The following is an 18,193-nucleotide window of genomic DNA, read 5'->3' as shown; positions in this document are numbered from 1 at the left end:
GTTGCACGGCCGCGCAATTGTCAGTTAAAGTGACGCAGTGCCGTATTACAAAAAGTGAAGTGGTTAAAGTCTAACTCTGGGCACAATCAAAAAATATCAGCGTGTTGAATAAACAGACCCATGAAGAGAACAGCTGGTGAATAAAAAAAAGGATCAAAAAATTTCAGCCAAAAACGTACTTTTGTAGTGACGTTCTCCTAAGACACACAAACGTGTCTTTATAAGATGTTGGTTTAGATAATTTACCCGTCTGTGTACAATCACGGATCTTTATCTTATGTGTATAGGTATGTGGGAGTTTGTGATCAGAGACTGGTTTATTTATTTATTGTGTATGATTTCTCATAGCAACTAAGTTGAATCAAACAAGAAACTTGAGAATAAAAGTGTGACTGTGATATAGGTCAGCAGATACAATCAGTTTTCAGATGCTAATGCTAACTGTAATTGTTATCTCCATTGTGTCTTGATAGGAAGAGATATCAGTGGTGGAAGATGCTGCAGAATTATTATTATTATTATACAGTATTTATATAGCGCCAACAGTTTACGTAGCGCTTTACAACTTGAGGGTAGACAGTACAAATACAATACAATTTGATACAGTAGGAATCAGAGGGCCCTGCTCCTTAGAGCTTACAATCTAAGATCCGACACTTCCAGGAGTGTCAATCTCTGGTCCTCCATGGCTCCTCCCACTGACCCCTACATCATAACAGGACACAGTAGTGATGCTATGCTTTTTTTTTTTTTTTTTTTTTTTTTTTATTTACAGCTATACATATAAAGCTGACAATTTAAAAAAGAATTCCAGACTAAACCTAACCTAATACCTATGCTGATTAACCTGTGTAAAAAAGATGTATATATTTACCTATTGTCGGCCTGCTCCATTCTGGTCATGTGATCCCCTGTGTCAGCCAGCAGCGGCTGCATGGGAGAGGAGAGAGCACTCAAAATTGGCTAGCATTTATGGGAGTGGCTTCAATAGCCCATCTGTTGTTGGCGTGTCCTCCTCTCCCCTGCAGTTGCTGCTGGCTGACACAGATGAGCCGGATCATGTGACTGGACCAGAGTGGGCTAAAAACGGGTAAGTATTTTTCTTTCTTACACAGGCTAGTCAGCATAGAGCTGAGTGGGAGGAGGAGATGTTTTTAGGACTAGCAAGGTCTAGACTGGAAAGAAAAGATGTAAGAAAGCCCACTACGGCCCAGTCACATGATCCGGCCAGGGGCGGATCCAGAGTCTAGTCTCGGGAGGGGCACTGCCAGAAAATCAGCAATGTCCGCCGGCCACCCTCGATCGCTCCCCACAGAGATAGAACGGTGGTCTGCCTATGTAAATGAGGCAGACTGCCATTCTGTCAGAGATGAACAGAGTGATCTTGTGTTCTTCTAACCAGGAACATGGAGCACTCTGTTCATCTAGTGAATCCATCCCCACACAGTAGCAAGAACCCCCTAGGGATACACTAAGGGCACTTTAATACTGGGGTGTTGGGGGCGTCGGCAGTTAAGTGCCGCTATTTTTAGCGGCGTTTACTGTCGTTTTAGCAGCACTTTTAGGTCACTAGCGGGGAGCTTTTAACCCCCGCTAGCGCCCGAAAAAGTTTTAAAAGCGCCGCAAAGTGCCCTCAAAGCGCCCGCAAAGCGGCGTTTGATTTCAATGGGCGCTTTAGGAACGTTGTATACACCGCCCCTAAAGCGCCTCAAAGATGCGGCTTGCAGGCCTTTTTTTAACTTCCCGCAAGCGCACCGCTCTAGTGTGAAAACACTCGGGCTTTCACATTGGAGTGAGAGGAGAGGCTCTCTACAGGAGCTTTGCAGGCGCTACTTTTAGCGCTATAGCGCCTGTAAATCACCTCAGTGTGAAAGGGGTCTTAACCCTTTGATCATCCCTGATGTTAACCCCTTCCCTGCCAGTGTCATTAGTACAATAACAGTGCATATTTTTTAGCACTGATCACTGTATTAGTGTCACTGGTCCCTAAAAAGTGTTAAAAATGTCAGGTGTCCGAATGTCTGCCGCAATGTCCCAGTCCCGCTAAGAATCGCTGATTGCCGCCATTACTAGTAAAAAATAAAAACAATTTGTAGATGCTATAACTTTTGCGCAAACTATCCAACTATACATCAATATACGTTTATTGCGATTTTTTTTTTTTTACCAAAAATATGTGGAAGAATATATATCAGCCTAAACTGATGAAGAAATTGGTTTATTAAAAAAAACTTTGGGATATTTATTATAGCAAAAAGTACAAAATATTGTTTTTTTTTCAAAATTGTGGGTTTTCTTTTGTTTATAACAAAAAAAAAATAAAAACACAGAGGTGATTAAATGCCACCAAAAGAAAGCTCTTTTTGTGGGGAAAAAAAGGATATCAATTTTGTTTGGGTAAAGCATCGCACGACCGTGCAATTGTCAGTTAAAGCAACGCAGTGCCGTCTCGCAAAAAATGGCCTGGTCATTAAGGGGGTAAATCCTTCCAGGGCTGAAGTGGTTAAAATGGAACAAATGACAATACTAAAGAGCAGTTTTTTTTTTTCTTCATAAATAATTGGCATACATGTATTCTGTGATTTTACACAATCCATTACTTTTTGTACTCACTTTTCCTATACTTTGATGCTCTGGTGGGGGGAGGGGCTTTCAATGACCAAGAGAGATAAATAGGATTGAAGGCAGCATCACCATCACTTCACAAGACACACAGCCATTGCAGCCTTCATGTCGTCTTCATCCTGTCAGTGTCCTCATGTTCACGCTGCGTTGGAGACTTGGAGAAGATCATGGAGGGAGGAGGTGGGTGGAGCCAACCCTCTCACACTAGGCGCGGAGGAGTTAAAAGGCTCTGAATGCGGTGCCTCGTTCTCCTCCCCCTCAGCAGCGGCTGGGACGTGACTGACGGTGATCTGACGTCAGCATTAGAGAGGCAAGGCCAGCGGCACGGCCCCACCTACCTACCTCCGAGTCCTCCCTCCATCTTCTCCAGGCTCCAGCGCGGCATGAAGAGAACCGGGTCTCTTTCTCTTGCCGCCGCCGCTGCTGATGTGAGAGAGACTCGGCCCGGGACGGGAGTTATTAATGTTTTCGGGAGGGGCAATTGCCCCGTTGCCCCCCCCCTGGATCCGCCCCTGGATCCGGCTCACCTGTGTCAGCCAGCAGCAACTGCAGGGGAGAGGAAGAAGCGCGAGCAATGGATGGGCTATTGAAGTCACTCCCATAAATCCCAGCCAATTTTGAGTGCTCTCTCCTCTCCCATGCAGCCGCTGCTGGCTGACACAGGGGATCACCTGACCAGAATGGAGCGGGCTGAAAATAGGTAAGTATATACATCTTTCTTACACAGGTTAGTCAGCATAGGTGCTGAGTGGGAGGAGGAGACAATTTTAGGACTAGCAAGGTTTAACCACTTCAGCCCTGGAAGATTTTACCCCCTTCCTGACCAGAGCACTTTTTGTGATTCGGCACTACGTCACTTTAATCGACAATTGCACCCAAACAAAATTGATGTCTTTTTTTTCCCCACAAATAGAGCTTTCTTTTGGTGGTATTTGATCACCTCTGCTAGTTTTAATTTTTTTCTCTATAAACAAAAAAAGAGCGACAATTTTGAAAAAAAAGCAATATTTTTTACTTTTTGCTATAATAAATATCCCCCAAAATTATATAAAAAAAACTTTTTTTTTTTTCAGTTTAGGCCGATATGTATTCTTTAACATATGTTTTTGGTATAAAAAATCGCAATAAGCATATATTGATTGGTTTGCGCAAAAGTTATAGGGGATAGTTTTATGGCATTTCTATTATTTTTTTTTTATTAGTAATGGCGGTGATCTGCGATTTTTATCATGACTGCAACATTATGGCGGACACATAGGACACTTTTGACACTTTCTTGGGACTATTTATACAGCGATCAGTGCTATAAAAATGCACTGATTACTGTGTAAGTGACACTGGCAGGGAAGGGGTTAAACACTAGGGGGCGATCAAGGGGTTAAGTGTGTCCTAGGGAGTGATTCTAACTGTGGGGGGGATGGGCTACCACTCACATGACAGTGATCACTGCTCCCGATGACATGGAGCAGTGATCTCTGTCATGTCACAAGGCAGAACGGGGAAATGCCTTGTTTACATAGGCATCTCTCGTTCTGCGGCTCCGTGACACGATTGCCGGGAGACCGGCGGACATCGAGTCCGCGGGTCCCGCAGGCACGGTCACGTTGTACACGCCAGTGGTGATTTAATCCAGTGACCTGGAAATAAATGCTTCCAGAAAGGTCAGGACCTGCTGGATCTTTGGTGTTTTCTTTGCGAGGAGACTTTTATTGTAATGTTTCATTTTTAGCTTAAAGTGGTTCCGTTCTAAAGGCCAAATGTTTTTTACCTTCATGCAGTCTGTGAAAAAAGTAAAATCTGTTTGTTTATTTATTTTTTTAATGGATTGCTTGAGTCTCTGTTAGATATACAGTAGGTAGCCAGTAAGTGATTGATTGAAAACCGCAGTGCTCACCCAAAACCCATATATACTTTTTTTGGCTGGACCAGCCTTTTAAAGTAGAATTATAGTAAAATCTTTTTATTTTTATTTTGGATAGAGTAACGGAGGGTTATAATCCCATCATATAATCACATTATATCATCTTTTTACAAAACAGATTACATGTCTTTACAAAGACTTTAACTAGGGCTTATTTTCGGGGTAGGGCTTATATTGCAGCCATCCTCGAAAATCTGTGTAGGTGAAGCTCAGATTAATCTAACTGTCCCTGGCCTTTCATTCATTGGATTTTGGTTCTTTCAACCACAGAGGCTCAACATCACATGTGGGCGTTACCTAGGGCAGTCTGCATGCAAATGCAGCCTGCCTAGGAACACCCACTCTTCCAAACTGACACCCACCCATCAAAATTAGGACATCTGCATAACTCCTCCCAAGAGCCAGCCCACTGCTTGCATCAGGATTGAGGGCTCCTGAGGGGAGTACTGATTCAGGGTGCTAAGATGATTTAAGGAAGCTATATAGACAGGAAAAGGATTTGGGTGGGATTTTAGGGGTGCCAAGCAATGAAATTACTGACAATACATCAAAATGTAAAAAATATAACAAAATTTATTACACAAAGATTTAAAAAATATATATATATTGGCTGTACATATATTACGCAGAGATACACATCTAGTCAAATGATGGAACAAATGGTCACTCAACACTAACATGGAGTGACATATCCCGACATGTTTCGCCTTTTAGGGCTTCCACAGGGGATGTTTGAGAGGTAGATGTGGTACTGCGACTTGATGTTGAGCCAAATAGAGAAGACGGACACTAGGCCGCACACAGAAAGGCTGGCCAAGAAGAGCCCAGGGACAGGGCCAAAAGGCCGGTCTCTGTAGATGACAGAACTGGGTCCATGAGGAGGCCAAGGGTGCCTAGATTATAGGGTGTTATCTCATGAGGAGAGATGTCTCAGCGTGGCAGAACCATCCAGTCACTAGAGATAACACCCTATAATCTAGGCACCCTTGGCCTCCTCATAGACCCAGTTCTGTCATCTACAGAGACTGGCCTTTTGGCCCTGTCCCTGGGCTCTTCTTGGCCAGCCTTTCTGTGTGCGGCCTAGTGTCCGTCTTCTCCATTTGGCTCAACAACAAGTTGCAGTACCACATCTACCTCTCAATAAACATTCCCTGAGGAAGCCCTAAAAGGCGAAACATGTCGGGATATGTCACTCCATGTTAGTGTTGAGTGACCATTTGTTCCATCATTTGACTAGATGTGTATCTCTGTCTGCGTAATATATGTACAGCCAATATATATATATATATATGTAATATATGTACAGCCAATATATATATTTTTTTTAAATCTTTGTGTAATAAATTTTGTTATATTTTTTACATTTTGATGTATTGTCAGTAATTTCATTGCTTGGCACCCCTAAAATCCCACCAAAATCCTCTCCGGGTACAGGTTAGAAAATCTTGCTTGGTCACGGGACCAGCTGATCTCCTGTCGCATTTCCGCACCCATCACACTCTGTATGTGCAAAATGAACATGGCTAACTTTGTGTTGGCAAGCAATTTCCTGAGGTTGGTTGGGTTGGTTGAATCACGGCAGATTGCCCATCCTCCGTTGATTTATTAATGTACCTTTAATTAACGAAATAGGAACTGGGAGGGCGTATAAAGCAGATGGGAGATACGATCTCCAGAGAGATAAGATCTTCTCATGCAAAGTTTTCTGAAGCTGTTTCATCAGCAACCAGAAGATGTCATGAATCAGGCCCACATACACAACAACAGTGCAGAAGGAGATAAGATCTCCCGGAGATAACATCAGACATTGCAAGAGCATGACGCTGCATGTGACAAACAAATTCTTAATGTACTAATAGGCACCTTCTCCTCTTATATACATCAAATCATGTTTTAGAATGTGATGGCAGAGTAATAATAATGCAAGGAGCTTATTATGGGCCGGTCACACACCTGTGTGTCACTGACTGATATATTTACAGTATATACATATAAATGGGATGTCCCGTAGTTGGGGACTCAGACAGTTGCAGAGGAGCCTTGACGGGGCAGCGTGGATTTATGTGTATTTCCAAAAAACTCTGCTTAGAACTTGAAATATTGAAAAGTTTTAAGAATGAGTCCACTTTTCTTTATTGTTCCCTTCCCTTGACCTTACCTAACCTAATCTACCCTCCTCGATCTGATGGCTGAGGTTTTGCTGTTTGTTTATGTAAGTCTTCACTATCTGGGCCACATCTGCATTAGTGCCTCATAGATACTGTATATATAAGCCGTGTCCCAAGGCCAGAGACATTTGGAAGTGATCCCATAGAACTCTATGCCAGGAAAGTGAGGACTTGTGGCACTGGATGTAAACAAACAGCACTAGATGGAAACAATCAGCACTGGAAATAAACAAGCAGCATTGGATGTAAAAAAAAAAGCAGCACTAGATATAAACAAACCAAACTGGGTGTAAACAAGCAGCACTGGATGTAAACAAACAACAATGGATGTAAACCAGCAGAAATGGAACAAGCAGCACTGGAAACAAAACAGCAATGGATGTAAACTAGCAGCAATGGATTTAAACACAGGATGTAAACAAGCAGCACTAAATGTAAACAAACAGTGGATAAAAAAAAGCAGCAATCGTTGATGTAAGTGAACAGCGGAACTGCAGCCCTCAGATGGAGACAAGTATGCATCTCTGGAGGGGAGAGTGGGTTAGGTTAGCGCTGGATGTCAACAAGCAGCAATTGATGTAAGAAAACAGCACTGAATCCAAACAAGCAGCCAATAGATGTCAACCAGCAGCATTAGATGTAAAAAAACAACACTGGGTGCAAACAAGCAGCGATAGATGTGTATGAATAGTGGAACTGCAGCCTTTAGATCGAGGCAAGTATGCATCTCCGGGGGGGGGGGGGAAGAATGGGTTAGCACTGGATGTAAACAAGCAGCACTGGATGCCACCAAGCAGCACTTGTTGTAAATACAATTAATGCAAACAAGCAGCAATGAATGTAAACCAGCAGCACTGAATGTAAACAAGCAGCACTGGGTGCAAACAAGCAGCACTGGATGTAAACAAGCAGCACTGAATGTAAACAAAGATCACTGGATCCAAACAAGCAACAATGGATGTGTATGAATATCAGGACTGCAGCCCTCAGATTGAGGCAAGTATGCATCTCTGGAGGGGAGGATGGATTAGGCTAGCATTTGATGCCACCAAGCAGCACTGGTTGTAAATAAGTAGCAATTAATGCAAACAAGCAGCAATGGATATAAAACAGCAGCACTTAATATAAACAAACAGTACTGGATGCAAACAGGCAGCAATGGATGTATATGAACAGCGGAACTGCAGCCCTCAAATCAAGGCAAGTATAAATCTCCAGAGGGGATGATGGGTTAGGTTAGTTGCTGATGCCATTTTTTCACTGATTATATATTCAAGACCCCCCCCCCCCCCGACAATTGTTTGCATTAATATGAAAATCCATCACATGCATTAATTAAATATTGTCAGTCTAACCAAAAACACTCCCTTATACCAAATTCTTGCTCCTCTTGCCAGTAACAGCTCCTGACTTCCACCCAACCCCACATTCTCCCTGTTGGACTGTATGCTAATTATTTATTTAAGGTACTTATATAGCGCCGTCAATTTATGCAGTGCTTTACATATACATTGTTCATTCACATTGGTCCCTACCCTCAAGGAGCTTACAATCTAAGGTCCCTAATTCACATTCATATACTAGGGCCAATTTAGACAGAAGCCAATTAACCTACCAGCATGTCTTTGGAGTGTGGGAGGAAACCGGAGTACCCGGAGGAAACCCACGCAGGCACAGGGACAACATACAAACTCCAGGCAGGTAGTGCTGTGGTTGGGATTCGAACCAGCGACCCTTTTTACTGCTAGGTGAGAGTGCTACCCACTACACCACTGTGCCGCCCAATAAATGATGAGATTTGCAGCAGATAAAGAGAGACATCCCCTAATGCTCCAGGAAGAGAAACTTCAGGAATGGATGATTAGAGCCGTAGAAGAAAAATATGTAAGCCCATTCACTAAAATCTCATAGAAACTCAATATCGTGACATCACTGCCCCACCACTCCACATCGCCCAATCAGAGAATTCCTTATATCGATTGAAAAGAAAAAAGCGTTCTGTGAATAGCGGAAGTGCCAAATGAGCGCCCCCCTGTGGTCAGTGTGTAGTGGGGCAGCCGATCAGCTCAGAACCCAGAACATTGCATCAATCACTGTAGTAGCGGCATCTACTGCAGTGATGGTCAGCTTGCCCAGCGCTCCCTCAGGTATGAGATCACAGATATAAGAGAGAAGAGCTGGCAACTCCAAAGTCCTTGATGCAAAAATTGATTGGCTACATATGAGCATTAAAAGCCAACACTGACGCGTTTCGTGGTGAGCCTTGGTTTTATCATGAGATTTACAGACTTACACTGTGACTATACAATACAGATCATATCCGGTGTTCAACTTTAACACATTCATATCATTTCAAAAGTTATTTTCAATCCTTTTAAGTCTGCAGCTTTCTTTAAAATTATCCCTGGTGAACCTGCCATGAAGGTCCTTATTGAGGCACTTCCTGTTATAGGGTGTCAACACTCTGTCCGTCTCCTATTCCCCTTAATACATTTGTTATGTTTGTACTTCTCGAATCTCTGTGTGCTTTGTGTATTTAATCCAGATCTGTGCAGTAATCCGGTGTGAGACTTCCTGTAAACAAAGACCGCTCACTGCTGCTCTCTCACCTTGACTGGTCTGGTCTCCGCCCCCTCCTGTAGTTTTCTGTAGTGGGTGGGGCCTGCTGGGTCCCTCCCACACCTCTGCTCAGGCTATGTACAGCACAGTGGTGATGGCACAGATACTTTTAAAAGGTAACATTTAGGTTTGTAGAAGCATTTGGTGACCCAGAAAATGGATTTTAACCACTTCCGGACCGCCGCGCGCCGATATATGTCCTAACTTTGAAGAGGAATATCGTTGTTATGGCAGCAGCTAGCTGCCATAACCCCGGTTTCATTCTTCTTCGGCCGGCGGTCCGCTTTCCGATAAGAGTGGTCTCTGCGGCGGACTCGCCGCAAGATCAGTTTTATCGGTGGCGGGAGAGGGCTCCGGTGCCCTCCGCTGCTTACCGGAGCCGTCGGCAGCGGCGGAGGCGATCAGATGTTACCCCTTGCTGGGTATGGAGATGAGGGAGGGGAAGATGGCCCCCACCCGTCTCCATAACATTGCAGGGCGGAAGCGACGTCAAAACGTCACTTCCGCCCATAGCTCTTACAGGGCCATTTTTTTTTTAAATGACAATTTTTTTTTTTTATTGCATTTTAGTGTAAATATGAGATCGGAGGTCTTTTTGACCCCAGATCTCATATTTAAGAGGTCCTGTCATGCTTTTTTTCTATTACAAGGGATGCTTACATTCCTTGCAATAGGAATAAAAGTGACACAATTTTATTTATTTTTTTAAAAAACAGTGTAAAAAATTAAAAATAAAAGGTAAAATAAATAAGAAAAAATATATATTTTTTTAAATGCGCCGAGCTCGCGTGCAGAAGCGAACGCATACGTGAGTAGCGCCCATATATAAAAAAGGCTTTCAAACCACACATGTGAGGTATCGTTGCAATCGGTAGAGCGAGAGCAATAATTCCAGCCCCAGACCTCTTCTGTAACTCAAAACATTCAACCTATAGAATTTTTTTAAATGCCGCCTATGGAGATTTTTAAGGGTAAAAGTTTGTCGCCATTCCACGAGCGGGCGCAATTTAGAACTGTGACATGTTGGGTGTCAATTTACTCGGTGTAATATTATCTTTCACAATATAAAAAAAAATTGGGCTAACTTTACTGTTATCTTATTTTTTAATTAAAAAAAAGTGTATTTTTTCCAAAAAAAAGTGCGCTTGTAAGACGAAAATACAGTGTGATAGAAAGTATTGCAACGACCGCCATTTTATTCTCTAGGGTGTTAGAAAAAAAAAGTATAATGTTTGGGGGTTCTAAGTAATTTTCTAGCAAAAAAACAAACAAACAGTTTTTAACTTGTAAACAACAAATCTCAAATAGAGGCTCGGTCCTTAAGTGGTTAAATTATTGTACCTGGATCAAATGAAGATGAATTTCCAGGGCAGTGCATGCTGGGACTTGTAGTTCCATAACCTGCAGCTAATCCATTGATCTTTGTGTACACACTGCCTCTCAGTCATCAAGTTTGGACACAGTGGGACCCTGTATAAAAAAACGCCCCCCCTGTTGACACGCCCTTTAGGGGCGTGTAATATGAAAGTCCTCTATTCCCGTCCATACTGCGTGCGTCGTGACGTCGCAGAGGGCGGTAGCAGCGGGTATAGGGGCGTCAGTGGGCGGTGCCCGTGTCTCCGCCTCCTTTCCCTCCGGCGGCCACGCCCCGTTTGGAATGTTGCTCTCCGGCCGCTTTGATACATTTTCAGGTTCCATTGAGAAAGTGAGGATCCCGGAACCCCGCCCACCTTGTGTGCCCAGGATCCCGGAGCCCCGCCCACCCTTGAGCCCGGAGCTGTACTCCTTACTGCCCGGCTAAAGAGCGGAGAGCCTGGAAGAGCGGGCTGGAGGTTTCTGGGCACACCGATCCCACACTGGATGATGGGAGGGCACCCAGACTGGCAGCGCTAATCACAACCAGGAGGGCGACGTTGCGACTCTCCCGGAGACAAGGGAGGGCACCGAGCCTGGCAGGGTCTGTCACTGGAGAGGGGCACAGAGAGAGCACCTACCCCCTACAGGACCTGATCATAGAAGGCTGCGCACCTACCTCCTGCAGGACCTGATCAACCAGGACTAGGCACCTACCCCCTACAGGACCTGATCACCCAGGACTGGGCACCTACCCCCTAAAGGACCTGATCACCCAGGGCTGGGCACCTACCCCCTACAGGACCTGATCGCCCAGGAGTGGGCACCTACCCCCTACAGGACCTGATCACCCAGGACTAGGCACCTACCTCCTAAAGGACCTGATCACCCAGGACTGGGCACCTACCCCCTACAGGACCTGATCACCCAGGACTGGGCACCTACCCCCTACAGGACCTGATCACCCAGGACTAGGCACCTACCCCCTACAGGACCTGATCACCCAGGACTAGGCACCTACCTCCTAAAGTACCTGATCACCCAGGACTGGGCACCTACCCCCTACAGGACCTGATCACCCAGGACTGGGCACCTACCCCCTACAGGTCTTGATCACCCAGGACTAGGCACCTACCCCCTACAGGACCTGATCACCCAGGACTAGGCACCTACCTCCTAAAGTACCTGATCACCCAGGACTGGGCACCTACCCCCTACAGGACCTGATCACCCAGGACTGGGCACCTACCCCCTACAGGACCTGATCACCCAGGACTGGGCACCTATCTCCCAAAGGACCTGATCACCCAGGGCTGGGCACCAACCCCCAAAAGGACCAGATAATTCAGGTCTGCCCTGCTACAATATTCAATCATTGAGGACTGAGCACATAAGGGACTCCTATCGGATCTGATCATATGGACTGGACACACACTGGGCATCTACCCCATACAGAATCTGATCATTAAGGACTCGACAGCAACCCCCTGCAGGATCTGATCACAGGGGACATCTCCCCCCCCCCCCCCCCTTCCAACAGTATCTGATCATAGGGGACTGGGCATCTACTCCCTGCAAGATCTGGTCACAGGGTATCTACTCCGCGCAGGGGACTGGGCACATAGTAGACATCCATTCCCATACAAGATCTGGGCAGACACTGGACATCTACCCCCTGTAGGATCTAATCACAGAGGACTAGACATCTTCTTCCTGCAGGATCCCTTCTCAGAAGACTGGGCATCGAATCACACAGGACCCAGCATCTACCCTCTGTAGGATCTGATTATAGAGGACTGGGTATCTACCCTGGAAAAAAAGCTGACAAAACCAGAGAGTGCTGCTGGGATTATTACCCTTATCATCTACTACAGACAGAGGTACCTTCCATGGATGGTACCACTAAATGGCAGAGAAGATCTCATACCCCTAAATGAAAGAGAAGATAGCTCCGGCATAGCCTGGTGTAGGCTCTCAATAATCCCTTACCCCTGGTGGAGTCTGTGGACATTAATTACTGATCAGCAATTTTTCCTGCTGGAGGTTTTTGGAGAGTAATCACCACCCGAAAGAGTCTGGCAGTTGCCCCTGCAGGAGACGGGGGAATTTTCCCTTCGACAGGAGGAATTGCTCATGGCTGGAAGCTCACTGCCGATGACATATGCTATTGCTGTGGTTTGCTGACAGGGGTTCCACCCCAGTTTGTATATCAGATTGGGGGAGCCTGCCTCTGGAAACCTCTGCTGCCCTGTTTATGCTGAACCACCCTCTCCCTTGAACCTCTGAACGGACTGCAACGCTACTGAGGGCATGAGGAGAACCTGAGCGCCCTCCCTGCCACCCTGACTGCCCACCACAGAGAGATGTCCAGAAGAAAACAGCGTAATCCCAGGCAGATTAAACGTAAGTCAATCTTGACCGCCAATGAGCTGTGATAAAGTTCTTTTTAGATTTAGAGAACTACAAGTCCCAGCATCTCAGGGAATGTTCGGGCTAGTAGTTCTTTAATAGCAAGTGACACTGGATGCCCATTTGTGCGTTTGGGAATGTCACCAACACAGTGGTGCTGATTAATATTGTATTACTGCTTTGTTTACAAGTTTTATGACTCTCTACGGGAGTATTATAAACTTTTCCTGTTAGCGGACATGAAACTGTAGAATTCCAAGGTGGTTCCAGTCAACTTGGATGCCCAGTCCAGGCTGGCACTGGGAGAGTGACAATCCATTTTGATTCTGGAGTCCTACAGAAGGATATCCCCTGCTGTGTGGAGGCATTGATCAACTCCACATCCCAGGAGAAGGAAATGCTGATTCTTGCCCTCAGGTCGTCTACAGATCTGGCCTGTGACACTCTACTTACAAGATCATTAGTGGTCTCACAATTTGTTTTAGGGCAGTCAGTGTCTGGGGACGGTCATAGGGCCCTGGGGCGTGATGCTTCGTGCCAAGTTCGTTGACTGCTTGAGCCATCAGTACAAGCTTTGAACGTTGGCTGATGGTTTTGTTGGGTTGGGATGACCACACATGAGACATTGGTCAGGCCAATGAAGCGATCTATCAAACATTTGAGATAGAGTCAAAAAAATGACCCAACAGATTGAAAACTTCTCTCTGTCAACAGTCAAATTTGATTATTTGTATCAATTTCAAGGGATTGTGTGTTGAGCTTGGGAGGCAGGATGCCACTTTGGGTTGAACTTGGTATCCTATATGAACTCGGTCACCTGAAACCAGTAACCCCAAGTGATCATATGATTAGAATTTTTGATTGATGGCTTGCTGTCATTTTGATGGTTTGATAATCAGCCTCCTTCAACATTGTATCATGTAAGTAGACCCTAAAGGCCGTGATTTCTATGTAACTGTATCAACAACCCTTTTTTTTTTTTTTTTTTACTCCTCTGTTTCCTACCCTTATATTAAAGGGTGTCAACCATAGGGGAGTGCTCTCTGGGGGTTAATTTCCTATTATACTATGGAAATACCCTAAATCCTAGACACACACATACAGTATGGTGAACTGGATAGGCTGGTGGCTTTTTTTAACCTTATCAGCTATATAACTATAAAAGTTTAATTGTGAAGTTCCTGAGATTTTAACTTTAATAACAGTACTGCATAGGGGTGCAGTAACCCCTAACAGCCAATCACAGATCAGTTTTCTGGTGATCCGTGTAGTTAAAGAATTAATGTTGAGCAGTGATTGGCTGCTCGGGTTGATCGGCTAAAACTGGAGAGTTCAAAATCTGGTGAAGCTGTGCATGGTAGCCAGTCGGCCTCTAACCTCAGCTTGTTCGTTTTAAGCTTTGACGAAAAAAAAAAAAAAATGGAAGCTGTACCAGATTTTGCAATCTCCAGCTTTAGTAAATCAACCTCTGTGCTGTACTGCACATGATCGCTCTTTGTACTGTGTTGTATATGATGTCAACCTATAAAAATAGCCCTTAGAATCTGGTGTACTAAAGCGCCATTGGCTCGCACTGCTAAGGAGAAATGCTAATCTAGAACTTTCATAACTGGTACGCTCTTCAGACCTCGATTTTTATCGTTCAGAATCAAGATGGCGGACTCAAAGAAAGTTTGTGCTTTGCAATGTTTGCTCTCGGTTGCATGGAGATGTGGATGAAAGCTGAGGATTTGTTATGGAGAATGAATGAATGAATGAATGAATGGCCCGTTTTAAATGTTTTATCTTTTGTCAGCCGTGCCTAAATTTTTGTTGCTGATTTGCATTATATCTGGCCTTAGAAATGTTTATCATCGCTCACACTTTTCAGTGTGTTGACATGAGGTGTAGTAGTCTATAAAAAAAAAAAAAAAAAAAAAAGTGGCAAATATTTTCTTACTTTTCAAAAACGAGAACCCTAAATTGTATAAACCCTAATACTTCCACTTTTAAGTGTTTCTAATACCAAGAGCAAACTTTTTTTTTTTTTTTTTTTTTTTCTTAACTATATGTTGCTTGTTACCAGTCTTTAGATTTGGTGGCTGCATTTTTTCCCCTGTATTTTTACCTGGTGATGCCAGTAACATACTTCCTGTCCTGTGGTGACAACACTCACTTCACCGCATCAATGGAGGAGCACATTGTCACGCTAGGCCCAGGGTCTCCAAATTTTCTAAAGAAAGGGCCGGTTTAATGTCCTTCAGACTTAAGGGAGGGCCGGACTGAGGCGTCCCCCCTGGTGTCAGTGGGAGTAAACAATGCGCCATCGTTTGGCCAGTGGGAGTAAACAATGCGCCATCGTTTGGCCAGTGGGAGTAAACAATGCGCCATCGTGGGCCAGTGGGAGTAAACAATGCGCCATCGTGGGCCAGTGGGAGTAAACAATGCGCCATCGTGGGCCAGTGGGAGTAAACAATGCACCATCGTTTGTCAGTAGCAGTAAACGATGCGCCATCGTCGGCCAGTGGGAGTAAACAATGTGCCATCATTGGTGTCAGTGGGAGGGAGAGTGCCCCATCATTGGTGTCAGTGGCAGAAATTAAGCCCCACTATTTGGGTCAGTGGGGAGAATGGTGCCTTTTACCAGACTGAAGAATAGTGCCTCAAGGGCCAGATGAATCTGATGAAGATAAGCAAAGGGTCACATCTGGCCCCAGGGCTGCAGTTTGGAGACCACTGCCTCAGGCTGTTCTGATTTGGACTACATCCACATCTGCTCATCTCCACTTCGTAGGAGGGGTTTGTAGTTCACTGAAGATATCTGGAAAAACTGATAACCTTGTTTAAGATATCTGTTCAGAGTACAGCAAGTGACAAGGACCCTGAAATTCTGGCAGGATCAACAGATTTTTTTTTTTTGTACTTCCTGAAATTGTTCTTAGCCTAAAGCCCCATACACACTATCAGATTTTCTGATGATTTTTTCCTTCAGATTTACCAAAACCATATAATATGAGGTCAAACCTTAGGAGTTTCAATTTGTATGCAATCAGGCAGGCCCTTGCACTACATGGTTTTGGTAAATCTGAAGACAAAAATCAGCAGAAAATCTGATAGTGTGTATGGGGCTTTAGAGAAAACAATGCAGCGACCACATCCAAGGCCTGGAAAGCTGCAGTATATTACGTTAATGTTCTTGGGTTATATATTTTTTTTAAACCCACTGCTGATCAAATCTTTGGTGCTAGGTAGCCATGACATGTTATTATTTAAAGTAAAAGTCAGCCTCTTAAGGAAAACAATAAAAAAATGCACCAATATTGCTTAATAAAAAAAAAAAAAAAAAAAAATGTGCATTTGTTTTTTTTAATTTCAGCCTTTACCCTAAGTTCACATCTATGCGGCTCTGGTTAATGCCATTTTTCCGGTGCGTTTTGCGTTGCATTTTTAAACCAGTGTTTTTGAATGCAGTTTTCATGTGTTTTGCATTTATTATTATTATTTTTTTTTCTTTAACAAACTGTGAATAGCTGGTTGTTAAGGAGCGGGCCGGGAAGCCGGACGCCATGTCCTTAACAACCAATGAGTCATGGGGGTTCCCTGCTCACAGCTGAATGTAAAAAATAAAAAGAATTGCCAGCAATCAAAAAATCGTGGGAAAAAAATGGCGTGGCCCCCCACCAAAAGAATGGCACGGGATCCCCCACAAACTCCATGCCAGACCCTTATCCGAGCATGCAGCCTGGCAAGCCAGGAAAGGCAGGGGAAGAGGGAGCACCCTATTCACCAAACAAGTGTAAAAAGTGAGTAAAAACACAACACAAGTTTTCGACAATTCCTTTATTTAAAGGGGTTGTAAAGGTAAATTTTTTTTTTTTTTTTTAAAATAACAAACATGTTATACTTACCTTCACTGTGCAGCTCGTTCTGCACAGAGTGGCCCCGAACCTGCTCTTCTGGGGTCCCTCGGCGGCTGTTTCAGCTCCTCCCCGCAAGCATTAACCACCTTAATGCGAGCTCCCTCGCATGGTGGTGAGTGCTTGCGGGCGCGCTCCCGTGATACAGCCGGCGGCTATAGCCGCTCGCTGTATCACTCGGCCCCGCCCCCCGGCGCGCCGCGTCATCGGATGTGATTGACAGCAGCGCGAGCCAATGGCTGCGCTGCTTTCAATCCATCCACTGCAGCCAATCAGCGACCAGGCTGAGCTGCAATGAAGATGACGAGAACGAGCAGCGAAGATTCGAGGCGTCAGGTAAGTAAAACGGGGGGCTGGGGGCGGCGGTATTGTCAAAAGTTTTTTCACCTTAATGCATAGAATGCATTAAGGTGATAAAATTTTTACCTTTACAACCCCTTTAACAAATAAAAAAAAAAAAAAAAAAAAAAAAAAGTCCCCTCCCCCGGTGTCAATCGTGACGCACACTACCGCCGCCCCGGAAAAGAAAAAAAAAGCTCAGTTTGCGCCGGAGGCCTGCCTGCTTTGCTGTCTGATAGTTCTCAAATGGCTAAAGAGCAGGGCCACCTCGCGGTGTCACTCGGTGGCCCCGCCCCCTTGCGACGTCAGTGGGCCAGTATGCATTGGTCTACGACATCACAGGGGGGCCTAAAACGCACCGGCTGGAAAACGCAGAGATGTGCAAGTGTACCATAGGCATGATTTATGAGTTTGCGGGTTTGCAAAATTTTTACTTTATTTTGCTTTATAGACTTTGTAAGATGGTTCTAAAGCAAAAAAAAAAGCAAACAAAACAAATGCACATTTATTTATTTATTTATTTATTTATTTATTTTTAATTTTAATAGGTGGACTTGGACTTTAGTGATAAGATGCCGTGAGGGAGCATACTGCTACCTAAATATTTTTTTAACTTAATGCAAAGAATTCATTAAGGTAAAAAATGTTTAGGTAGCGCCCCCCCCCCCCCTTCTTAACCTTTTATTCTTACCTTTGCCCCCACTTGATCCAGCGCTGTGCCCGTCTGTAGCGGCTCTCCCCGGTCTCACAGGCTCTTGCTGCTGTCAGTCAAACCTGTGAGGAGGAGTGGGGGGTGGGGCCACGCTATGCTGTCTGTCTATGGGCGTAGGCAGCGCAACTTGGGATCGAGCCTGCAGAAGCGG

General features: G+C 44.7%; 1 protein-coding gene across 1 annotated transcript in view; it reads left to right on the top strand.

The window, feature by feature from the left end:
• Nucleotides 1-11,105: 11,105 nt before the first annotated feature.
• ZFPM1 (zinc finger protein, FOG family member 1) overlaps nt 11,106-18,193 on the top strand; it is a 167,088-nt gene continuing 160,000 nt past the window's right edge. Inside the window, exon 1 of the mRNA XM_073605709.1 lies at nt 11,106-13,089. Coding sequence (XP_073461810.1) covers nt 13,050-13,089 — 40 coding nt within the window. The 5' untranslated portion in view covers nt 11,106-13,049. The remainder of the gene's footprint in view (nt 13,090-18,193) is intronic.

Source organism: Aquarana catesbeiana, linkage group LG11 (genome assembly GCF_042186555.1).
Source record: "Aquarana catesbeiana isolate 2022-GZ linkage group LG11, ASM4218655v1, whole genome shotgun sequence".
Classification (NCBI taxonomy): domain Eukaryota; kingdom Metazoa; phylum Chordata; class Amphibia; order Anura; family Ranidae; genus Aquarana; species Aquarana catesbeiana.
This window is presented reverse-complemented; position numbering and strand designations above follow the sequence as displayed.